At 37.3% G+C, this 12,865-nt stretch overlaps 1 protein-coding gene across 1 annotated transcript in view; it reads left to right on the top strand.

Moving 5' to 3' along the window:
• Positions 1 to 12,865, top strand: part of MSR1 (macrophage scavenger receptor 1) — an 87,868-nt gene that overhangs the window by 68,471 nt on the left and 6,532 nt on the right. Inside the window, exon 9 of the mRNA XM_019031879.3 lies at positions 6,740 to 6,928. Within this exon, the coding sequence (XP_018887424.3) occupies positions 6,740 to 6,928 (189 nt within the window). The remainder of the gene's footprint in view (positions 1 to 6,739; positions 6,929 to 12,865) is intronic.

Genomic DNA, 12,865 nt, shown 5'->3' with positions numbered 1-12,865 from the left:
ATTAGTTTAATTCTTCCATAATGCGAATGATTTGTAACCTCTAAGTGGTCATATGTATTCTAGTATTGTTCTAGAAGGTGGGCTCAGGATATGGTGAACATCAGAATGACTCGTGAGGCTTTTATCATATAAAGATGCCTGGACATGACATACAGATATTCTGATTTCAGGGAGTTTGTGCTGTGGGCCTTGATACATGTGATTTCCAAAAGTTCTCCTTGGAATTCTGAAGCACAAAGTAGTTGAGAAACTGTTATTTAATATATGATACTTTTGTTCTCCCATCACCTATTCCCCATCATTAGGCCAGAAATTTGAATTTTTAAGAAATAATAGCATCAATAATACCTATAATGTGTAGAATGAACCCTCTGTACCAGACACTCTGAAAAGCACTTTATATACCTCGTTTACTTAATCCCCACAAGGAATCTATCACTCTGGTGTTCTCCCCATGAGGATTTAGAACCATTAAGTAAACTGTGCAAAATTATACCTATGGCCAGGTGCAATGGCTCATGTCTGTAATCCCAGTACTTTGGGAGGCCAAAGCAAGCAAATCGCTTGAGCTCAGGAGTTGGAGACCAGCCTAGGCTACATGGTGAAATCCCGTCTCTTCAAAAAATACAAAAATATCTCCTCTTGACTCTGTCCCAAATACTTGTCTCCCTGGCTTTAGGAGTAACACAATCTGTTATGTTATTTTTCTAGAGAAATTTTCTAGAGAAATTTAACTCAGTTTCTTCAGGTATCTGATATTTGGGTTGCACATTTCATTGCTAAGTATCTCATTAAGTTAATTATCTTAAATAAAGAATCAGTTATCTTCTTAAAGGAATTTTGCCATGTTATGAGAACTTTCAGGTCAAACTGCAACCAGATTTTTTTTTAATTTCTGTATTACGTTTGCATCTCAAATATCATAACTACCATTGTAATAAATTTAACCCTAAATCGTAATTCCAATAAATGATACAAAAAGGAAATCATGACTATGAGTAAACAATAGGATAACTGTTATGCTCCTCAAAAGTCATTTCTAAGTTCGATCATTTCTTTCCACTGAGTAGTGGCAATTGACACATGCAAAGAAGACCTTACATGTTCCCTGACTTTTCAAGTTTGAATGTTGTCTTTCTAACAGCAATGAATAGATTCGTAGTATCTTTTCTCTAACTTTTAAGGGTAGACTCATATATGGAACACTTTAAATAATTTGTTCAGGGTTCAGGTATGGCTCTGTGAACATTGCAGTGAATGTGTTGTTTCCTTCTTTAAATAAAATATATTTCAAAAATAAAGAAAAGAAATAATATTTATAATAAATAGCTAATACACAGTCATGTGTACCACTTGGACCTTTGAAATGTTCACATTTACCGTCTTGACTACAAGTATTTGTTTTTTAAGAAATATAATTTTGGCTGGATGCAGTGGCTCATACCTGTAATCACATCACCTTGGGAGGCCAAGGCAGGAGGATCACTTGAGCCCAGGAGTTTGAGGCTGCAGTGAGCTATGATTGCACCACAGCACTTCAATCTGGGAGACACAGGGACGCCTTATCTCTAAAGAAAAACTTTTAAAAATTTTTGAAAGAAATACAATGTTATGAGCAGAGTTGAAGTACCAGTATGTCTACATGTCTTCCTTTCCAGGGTAAACCTTTATCCTGAAGTTTGTTTCCTTCCATTCATGTTTTTGTGCATTTACTACATATTTATGTATTATTCTTATGTCCCAGTTCTTTCCTAAAGAAAGGATTGAAACTTCTCTGAAACTAGCTAACTCATTGTCATAGAGATGTAAAGAAATGGGACGTAAGAATAGTGAGATTGCCTTTAAAAAGTTAAACTATAGAATGAACATTCAATGAATCAGCAGAGATATGTCAAATCATTTAACCTGACTGAATGTATTAACATATATAAAGAAAAATGTGTTAACGAAAGATCATTGGCCATCCCAGAAGCAAAATCTCACTGCTAAGTCTCATTGTAAATTAATTAATTAATTAAACTAAGAGTTCACTCACTGGGATTTGCCTTCCCATGCAGATTGCCCAAGGGGAGAAAATGGCCTTGTCAAGCAGATTCAAATATTCCAGTTTTTAAGGCAATTACATTTCTCATTGTAAATTGAATTGACATTTAGTCCCAAGATTCTGTTTAACATTAGTCTGCCTCTAAGAGATAGATCTGCTCACTGAGCTGACAAGATCAGATTTTCTAATGTCTCAGGCTTCTCTGATCAGAGCCTCCCACGAAACCCTCGTATTTGGAGAGGCTCTCAGTAGCCAGCCATATGGGTTTTTTTCCATAAAAACACTTATGTTTATGCCAGTTAAATCAATCTTTCCTTCCTGATTTTTCTGTTTCTACTCATAGAAACTATATTCTATTCCCTCTGAAGACTTATGAAATATTAAATTCAGTTTCTTCTATGATTTGATATTTTAAGCATTTGCCAATTTAATCTCACTGGGTAATGCAGTTCATGTATCAAGAGAAGCTTACTATTCATTCATTTACTCATTCATGCCATAACTCTTCCTCAAGTGACTACTAAGTGACAACTTGCATTTTGTCAGATGCTGAAAAGATGACTATAAGGGGTTTCTTTCAGTCTACTGGGGAAAACAAACAAGTTTACTGCAGTTTGGTATAGCATCTGTAATAGTGCTATTGAGTAACCAATCCAAATTTGGAGATTGAGAGTGTAGAAATGAGAGGGGAAGTGGGAAGGGAAGAAGGAACATTCCAGACAGGAACCAAAGCCCCAGAAATAAAGGAGAATGAGACTTATTTGGAAAATGTGAGTAGTTATATATAAAGTAAAAAGACAAAGCAATGCAGTTGGGGAGAATTTCTCAAGGGTTAGGCTGGAAAGGTGAGCAGAGATTAAGCATGACCTTATTTATTCCACAAGTCACTTGGCAAGAGTATTCCCAGGAAATCCTCTATCATTCTCGTCTACTATGTTTGTAATTCTACCAGGGATTCCCAAACTTTTTCTGTAAAGAAACAGCAAATATTTTCATAAATGCACCAAGATTATTAAAATATCTTTTATGGAATGGACTTAAGATTTTTTGTCTGCTCAAAACTCTTTCAACAAGGAAATGCCTCCCCATTCTCACTCTGGGAATGCCACGTTCATGCAAGTGACTCGGCCTGTTTGTGCAGTCCACAGGTGGGCATTTGGCCCAAACTAGGTCATAGAAGAACTTCCCTGGATATTTTAGAAACTATCACTAAGAAATAGGCTGTAAAATATCAAGTTAGGTGAGTGTCAGAACTGTCATTCTGTCACTGAGAAAGAGACAGTAACTGTCTTCGAGAAAGAAACTGTAAAATATAAACTTAGGAGCTGTTAACAGACATGTTCTATCAAGTGAACAGGGGAGCAAAGATATCTAGCTTGCAACAAAAAAAGAATAATAAAGCAACCTACAGAAAGAAGCTTGAGTACAAGTTGGAGACTCCTAAGCAGATTCGGCTCTTGGGTCAGCTATTGCAGATACCTAACTATAATCTTATCCTTGGGTTCTATGAAACATCCAGTGTCCTTAAAATACATTATTATTTTGGTTTTGGTTTAAATTACTTTAGTTTCTGTTTCTGTTTTTTCACCAATTAAAAAATAATAATACACGGAATCGTTTAGGCACATAGTCAATGCTTATCTGTGTTTATTTGATTTGAATCTAGAAAATGTCTACACAAATAAAGTTAAGAGGAAACAGCTATCCAGAAACACACACACACACACATATACATATCTTCTGAAATCTTTATATACAAGATAAAAATACGAAAAAAAAGCCCTATCTGACTAAATATATTAGCTTGATGCCAAAGAAACGACAGACATTCTTTACATCTTTGTGACAATGAATTAGCTACTTTCAGAGAAGTTTTGATCCTTCAGTCTTACAGAGAAAATGCTATGATCAAGGTTGATGACAAAATGAACTTTTCTACATCACCAAAACAGAGCAGTTGAATAGTAGGTGAAGCCAACTCTCAAATGAGTCTACTGACCTATTGAGACGCCTTTCCTCTGTATTACTTCAGAGATGGTCAAGGATCAGCAGTGTGTGGTCACCTGTCAATAATTTATTTATAACTGAAAAATATTTCAGGTGACAGATAAGGATCAGCATACCCAAGCATATTTGGCCCTAAAGAATTTGAATAGAGGGCCGGGTGCCATGGCTTACGCCTGTAATCCCAGCACTTTGGGAGGCTGAGTCGGGCGGATCACGAGGTCAGGAGATCGAGACCATCCTGGCTAACACGGTGAAACCCCGTCTGTACTAAAAAATACAAAAAATTAGCTGGGCGTGGTGGCAGGCACCTGTAGTGGCAGCTACTGCGGAGGCTGAGGCAGGAGAATGGCTTGAACCCGGGAGGCGGAGCTTGCAGTGAGCCGAGATCGCGCCACTACACTCCAGCCTGGGAGACAGCAAGACTCCGTCTCCAAAAAAAAAAAAAAAAGAAGAGAATTTGAATAGAGGTACCTACTCCCCCTCAGGATCCCTTGAGCATACGGAATTTGGCAGAAATTTACAGTCAGCCATTCTCTTTGCAATAAATGAGATGAAAGGATTGTATCAGCAGCACTTATCTGTTTCTGATATAATATGTCTCCTCTTCTAAATATATACTGCAATCATCTAGGTTAGTGGTTCTCAAAGTGTGGTCCGTGGACCAACAGCATTAGCTGTTGGGAGCTTGTTCTGCTGCATATTATTGTTTGAGAACCACTGCTCCAGGACAAGCAAGGCTCATTCATGACATTTTGGAAGGAGTAAGAGGTAAACAATGGGCAGTGAGAATGCTTACATTCACTTGTTTGGACAACAGGACAACGATGCTGATATAATCAAATGTTTGAGTGTGCCTGATTTTTCATAGCATGCATGCATGATAAATATATTATGTTTGGATATATTTGACTTGTATAAAAATAAACATTTGGATATCACACTAGTTAATAAAACATGTCTCTAATATGTAAAGGCTTCTCACAATCCATTCTTGGATTTTTCTTTCTCATTTTCTTTAGGCAATTACAGGAAATGATTGGGCCACTCAGGAATTTTACTAGTAAATGAAAGTTGAGATATTATAATAACACATTATTTTCATTTTTTAAAGTGTTTTTAACTTATGCTTATTAAGTGAAGAAGGACTTATCCAGTCAGGCATGCTTACACTAAATCAGTATTTAGCACTGAATTATATTTTGGAAGAATCAAGAGAATAATTATAATTATATATATAGTAACATGCCACCTTTTATGTTTCTGCATAGCTCAGGTCACTCAATTTCATTACAGGAAATTGTCAGTAATCTAATAACTTTAAATGTTATTAAATTACTGTTAAAACAGTAATAAGCATAAGTTAAAAACATTTGTTGAAACAGTAATCTAGTAACTTTAAATGTTATTAGATTACTGTTCTAACAAAATGAATTCAAATTGGAGAAAAAGAAGTTACTGAATATTTCTTCAATTAATTGAGCTCCAAAAACCCATTCCCTAAAACTCCGTTTTCACATTAGAGAGATATTTTTGTTATGAAAATTACATCTTTTTTATAATATAACATTCCTCAAACTTATATTTGGAAAGCTATCTTTTGTTTACATAGAATTACATTTATTAGTTTTTATGATTATTAGAAAATATTTTTATTTAATATTAACTAAATTTTTAAAAATAATTTTTCATCTCTGCCTTTCCTTCTGTTCTTTAGCCAAATAATTTTCTAAACAAATACTTAGCAGAATAATACAGGCTGTTGAGAGATTTTTCATACGCCAAGTGAATTGCTCTTATAATATTTGTAGCACTATTTTATTTAATCTGTCACTAGGTCAAAATGCATATATATTGGTTTTTAAAAATAGAAAAGAGCCATTTCATATTTATGTAAATCTTTCTGTAGCATGATCAAGATTTTACAAAAGTTTATTGTACATATGGTCATTTTGATTAGACATTACAGAACAAAATTACTTTTATAATTATAAACAAAGTTTATTTCTTTGTAGTTTACTATTTGAATCACTTCTAAAAATAAACAAAATTGTCTGATTTTTTATCTCGTTAATATTTTTTTCTAAAGAAGAAAAACACAAAAAACTTTGTTACAGAATCCAGGAACCTCACAACAAGGAAAGTCTTTGCTATTTCCAAATGAATGTTGTCACTATAGTTCCCTTGTTTCCCTTGGTAAAAGATATGAAGTTTGATCACCTATTTTTGTGTTTATGATATTCTAAAATATCGGCTCCTCGCCCTCCTATACCATTGAAAATCTCTGCATTGTATATTCGTAAGTTTGTATGTTTGTATGTCAAGAAAATAATGAACCATTTAGTTAAAATTTTTCAATGGTATGAAAAATCTAAGTGACAATAAACTTCTATCTGTTAAAATTCAAACTCTTTGGAATATAATCTTTGACGTGTCCTCGTATATATAACTTACATGTAAGACAGATTGGATTTTGCTCTTAACAGCTGTTAAAGCTGCAATCTTTGCAGTTAAACTCTTTACCAATAGGTGGTGCTAGAAAGTTTAATATTTATTCCAATAGTTGAACTTATTTGGAAAATGTGCTAAACATTTTTTTGTGTTTAAAAAAAAGGTGCTATAAAGCAGTATGTACATAATTAGTCCTTGCTTGCCTTTGTCTTTTCTTTTTTTTTTTTTTTTACTTTACAGCTCCATTTACGAAAGTTCGACTGGTCGGTGGGAGCGGCCCTCACGAGGGGAGAGTGGAGATACTCCACAGCGGCCAGTGGGGTACAATTTGTGACGATCGCTGGGAAGTGCGCGTTGGACAGGTCGTCTGTAGGAGCTTGGGATACCCAGGTGTTCAAGCCGTGCACAAGGCAGCTCATTTTGGACAAGGTAATTTAAAGAAAATCTTGTGAGGTTTGTTGTTGTTGTTTCAGACAGAGTCTCATTCTGTCGCCCACACTGGAGTGCAGTGGCGCGATCTCGGCTCGCTGCAACCTCTGCCTCCCGGATTCAAGCGATTCTCCTCCCTTAGCCTGCCTAGTAGCTGGGACTACAGCCGCGCGCCACCACACCCGGCTCATTTTTTGTATTTTTAGTAGAGATGGGGTTTCACCGTGTTAGCCAGGATGGTCTCGATCTCCTGACCTCGTGATCTGCCCGCCTCGCCAACCTAAAGTGCTGGGATTACAGGCGAGAGCCACCGCGCTTGGCCAGAAAATTTTGTTTTTAAAAAAATGAAATGTAGGCATTCTCTAAAGACAGAGAATAAAGTAGTGACAGGAACATAGTCTAGGCTTGGTACAGTGGCTCACGCTTGTAGTCCCAGCACTTTGGGAGGCTGAAGTGGGAAGATCACTGGAATAAATGAGTTCAAGACCAGCGTGGACAACATAGTAAGATCCTATCTCTACCAATTAAAAAAAAAAAAAAAAAAAAAGCCAGGCGTGATAGCATGCACCTGCAGTCCTAGCTACTACAGAGGCTGAGGTGGGAGGGTCGCTTGGGCTCAGGAGTTCCAGGTTACATGAGCTGTGGTCACGCTGCTGCACTCCAGCCTGGGTGACAGAGCAAGACCTGTCTCTGAAAAACAAATTTTTACAGAAAAGTAGAAAAAGGTAAGACAAACTTCTCAAATGCCTAGAAGATATTACCAAGTGCTAATATGCTATGATTTATTGAGTAATAACTATATGCCACGCATTGTGTTAAATACCTGCATAGTGTTAATAATAGGTCACAATTACATCCTTTACTATTTTACCTAAAATAATTTTCATATTAGGCTGGGCATGGTGGCTCACACCTGTAATCCCAGCACTTTGGGATGCTGAAGGTGGGTGGATCACTTGAGGTCAGGAGTTCGAGATCAGCCTGGCTAACATGTGAAACCCCATCTCTACTAAAAATACAAAAATTAGCCAGGCATGGTGGTGCACGCCGGTAATCCCAGCTACTTTGGAGGCTGAGGCAGGACAATTGCTTGGACCCAGGAGGTGGAGGTTGCAGTGAGCCGAGCTGCACTCCACCCTGGGTGAGAGAGTGAGATTCCGTCTAAAAAAATAATGATAATAATTATCATATTAGGTTTAAGAGATGGATTTAAGCAGAAGTCTCAGGTTCTAGAGTCTTTAGGTCCCAGAAGGATAATTTAATTTCATGAAGAGAGGAGATGTCAGAAAATAGACTGGTAATGTGCAGAACTTCTGTAGCCAGTTTCAGCCCCTGGCCCTGGTTTTTAACTTGCACCCTAAAGGTTTACATAGAAGAAACAAAGGAAATAAACAGCTTCAGAGAGATCTGTGGAGTTTCCAAATTTTCCATCCCTGTCCCATATTTAGAACATTTTTCCCAGGTTGAAAAGTGTGGGTTTGAAATCATTCTTGCACCTATAAAATTTATCTCCAAAAGTAAAATAGTAAGATATTCTCAAGGTCAACAGCTAGATTTTTGCTTTTGTTTTGTTTGTTTTTCTTTTTTGTTTTTCTGGAGAAGAGGAAAAAGAAAAAATCCTCAACTCTTCATCCCTAGAGAATTGAATGATGCCATCAGTTATTTAACAAGACTGAGCTCCCAATCTGAGTTTCCACATTGGTTTTCTGTTTTGTTTTTGTTTTTGTTTTTTTGGTTTTGGAGACAGATCTCCCTCTGTCACCCAGGCTGGAGTGCGGGGTGTAATCTCGGCTTACTGCAACCTCTGCCTCCTGGGTTCAAGTGATTCTCCCTCCTCAGCCTCCTGAGAAGCTGCGACTACCAGCATGCACCATCACACCTGGCTAGTTTTTGTATATTTGGTAGTTATTTTTGGCTTCCCAAAGTGCTGGGATTACAGGTATGAGCCACACCACCCAGCCCACGTTTCCAAATTGTTTTGTGGGAACAGAATCCATTTCTATGATAACTAACATCCACAGAATGAAAGACCATTTATTTAAAATACATAATTGTATAAAACATTTCAAGTGACTGTTACCATCTATGAAGGGGACACCCACAGTTCTAATAGAGGACATAACGAGTCTTATCCATGCTCTTAGTCACCTGGTAAATGACTGATGATTCTTCAGCTTTAGAAATAAAAGATGTTTTGGATTCTCAAGATGTGCTTTTGTTGATAAAATGAAGTATAAAATTTGCCAGTTATTTAGATAATATAATCAATGCAGACAAGCTCAGTCTAAAAAAAAGAAAAGTATCCTAAAATACCACTAGTCTGGATGAATTATTGTGATGCTTACATTATGCAGAGATCTGACAAGTCTGTATTTAGCATTGTTTCTTTAAGACAGTGGTTCCCAACCTTTTTGGCACCAGGGACCAGTTTTGTGGAAGACAATTTTTCCAGAGACCAGGGATGGGCGAAGGTTTGGGGATAATTCAAGCACATGACATTTATTGTGCACATTATTTCTATTATTATTATACTGTAGTATATAATGAAATGATTATACGACTTATTATGATGTAGATTATACCACTCACTATGTGGAATCAGTGGGAGCTCTGAGCTTGGTTTCCTGCAACTAGACGGTCCCATCTGGGGCTGATGGGAGACAGTGACACCTGAAGTGTGTTGCTTATGTCCAGTCTACTCCATAATCTCACTTTAGTTGCTGTCACTGTAGAAAACCCTGCTTCACTAAGATAGCATGTTGGAAATGGAAGCAGGCTTTTCAGTGCTTTTGTGGCAATTTCAGGATATTCTGCTTCGAAAGTTTAATCCAGAATGTATGGAAATTTGAAGTTGTCTCAAACATACCTTTAAAGGCACCAAAAGCAGCTGTACAACTGAAGTACATCAACTCACTTTCAACTCTAAAGCCTGCCATCAGATGCAGCTTGTCACTTTCCACTCACTGACAGGGTTTTTGATATGAGTCTGTAAGCAATTGATTTACTATTGTCTCTGTGCCGTCACACCTCTCTGCTAATGTTAATCTTTATTTGCAGCCGCTCCCCAGCTCTAGCATCACGGCTGCAGCCCCACCTCAGATCATCAGACATTAGATTCTCATAAGAAGCGTGCAACCTAGATCCCTCACATGTGTAATTCACAATACGGCTTGTGTTCCTATGAGAATCTAATGCTGCCACTGATCTGACAGGAGGTGGCACTCAGGCGGTAATGTGAGTGATAGGGAGCAGCAGTAAATACAGATGAAGCTTTGCTCACTCGCCTGCTGCTCACCTCCTGCTGTGCAGCCTTGTTTCTAACAGGCCATGGACACTATTGGTCCATGGTCTGTGGGCTGGGGACCCCTGCTTTAAGAAACTAGCCCAGTAGTACAGTGGCTGAGGTGAGGCTTTTTCATCTATTACAAAGAGAAAATCAAATGGAGAGCAACAATAGTAGTATATGTACTTTAATTCAAGGAAAACTAGTAAGTGCTGGCAAAATACAGCCTGTAGTATGAAAGTGAACAAGACGTCATCTCTAGCTTTATTTCTTCTCTGAGCATGAAGCTTTGCCATGGACTTCAAAGATATTTTTCCACTGGAGTTACAAACATAGGTGAGAAAAACATAGCTGAAGACTATTGTCCTAAAATTGTATTAACTTTAAGGCTTAGTCTCATGAGTAAAATAGTATTTTCCTCAAAACTTTTATTCATTCCTGCTTATATCTCTATAAAGTAGGGATTTCTGGTCGAAACAACTGGTAAGAAAGGAAGATGATAAGTATACTGAGATACTAAGAAGAAAATGGTTTTTTTTAAACTTAAATAAGGAATAGAATGACAGAGTTTAGTCTCATGTGAAGTTACTTACTTGGCTATATGGAGATAAGTCTCTCAAGTTTTCTTGACATAATTTGTCTAAATTTTCAGGAGGCTATTTGTTTATGGTAGTTGGTGATTCTATACATTGTCCCAGAGTTTTATTATCATCAAACAATAAAGTGGGTCAGGATTTTGGTTTCCTTTTACATTTTTTTCAGCATCTAGTGAAGCAAACTGGAAAGATTAGGAGTTTTCTAACTTAAAAAATTGCAAGTTTAAAGTTTAGCTGTGGTTATTGTGTTTCAGAATTTCAATTTCCTTTCCAATAAAATGAGAATAATACTGACCTGGCAGATTTGTTTTGAAGCTTAAGTTAACTAGCATATGGAAAGCACCCACTACAAAATCTGACTCACGATATTGTATTGCTCAGTACTGAAGGAGATCACTGCTAGCAGCAATACAAACTGTGTTATCACACATTTATTTGCTATTCTCTTTGAAAGAGTCAGATCACTATTACATTGTACGTTGACATCAGTGATATTCCAAGGATAATTCAAAGTAGATATTCCACTAATATGACTTAGATTTTTTATTATATAGACAGGGTCTTATTCCGTCACCTGGGCTGGAGTACAATGGTACAGTCACAGCTTAATGCAGCCTCAAACTCCTGCACTCAAGCGATCCTCCCACCTTAGCCTGCAGAGTTTCTCGGAACCACAGGCCTGCACCACATACCTGGCTAATTTTTTTTTAATCTTAATTTTTTATAGAGACAGGGCTTATAAGAAATGCTATGTTGCTCAGGCTCATCTAAAACTCATAGTCTCAAGCAATCCTCCTGCCTCAGCCTCCCAAAGTACTGGAATGACAGTTGTGAGCCACTGAACCTGGTTTGACTTAGCTCTTGTTTCCACTCCCTGACTAGAGTTCAGTACCAAACAACTAAAGAATAATTATGAGAATTTTAAAATAATAAAGCACAATGAGCTGAGAGAAAAAATAGAACCAACATTATTTGTTCTGAAGAAAATGATTTGAAAAGTAAGTTTTATGATCTACTTCACTGGATATTGTATTTTAAGAGACAGGCTTACATTATTCACTGATTGGGGATTAGACATGGCAAACGAGGTTTTTATGGAAAGCTTTTTAAAACATTCCTGATTTTTTCACTCCTCCACCTTAAATTCACAGTTTCACTCAAGAGGAAAAGAAAAGGCAATTTTAAATGCGGAGTAGAGACAAGAAAAGAAACTTAGAAAAATGAGTGGATGAGTAAAGAAGTAAAAGAGAAACATGCATTGTTTTAATTATTTATCCTTCTCTTAGGAAAGTGAGAGAATCAGGTTCATATCATACTGTACATCATTACCAAAACTGAAACAAAAAGAAAACAATTTTTTTTTTTTCGAGATGGAGTTTTGCTCTTGTTGCCCAGGCTGGAGTGCAGTGGCACTATCTCGGCTCACCGCAACCTCTGCCTCCCAGGTTCAAGCGATTCTCCTACCTCAGCCTCCCAAGTAGCTGGGATTACAGGCATGCACCACCACACCCAACTAATTTTTGGTATATTTAGTAGAGACGGGGTTTCTCCATGCTGGTCAGGCTGGTGTCGAACTCCTGACCTCACGAGATCCACCCACCTCAGCCTCCCAAAGTGCTGGGATTACAGGCATGAGCCACCGTGCCCAGCCAGAAAACAATTTAAATGATCCCTCTTTTTATAATGCGCCATTATAGAAAGAATATAATTTTTGGACAGTCTCCACATATTTTTTTTCTGGTTTTAAATAGCAAACCTGGCTTAGCAGATAGAATCCTTAGTTTTAAGAACAATTAGTTTTGCAGCTGCAGGTAAAATGACTTATAGGAATAAAGTTTCAAGCATGCTCCTTTAAATAGGTTCTCTCATTTGGATGCACCTTTTTTTCTGACTAGACAAAACAAGTTTAATTAAGGAAGCACTGAGGGGCATCTACTGTTTATCAATGCACAGGGCAGGGAAAGGAGAGTGAGTCACTTTTTGCCCCGTATCCAGGCTTTCCCAGCTCTTGTGCCTGTGGTCTCCCTGCAGCAAACTTGGATGAGCTTTATCAGACAA

This window comes from Gorilla gorilla, chromosome 7, assembly GCF_029281585.2.
Source record: "Gorilla gorilla gorilla isolate KB3781 chromosome 7, NHGRI_mGorGor1-v2.1_pri, whole genome shotgun sequence".
Lineage (NCBI taxonomy): Eukaryota > Metazoa > Chordata > Mammalia > Primates > Hominidae > Gorilla > Gorilla gorilla.
The sequence above is the reverse complement of the archived record's forward strand: the minus strand, read 5'-3'. Positions and strand labels throughout refer to the sequence as shown.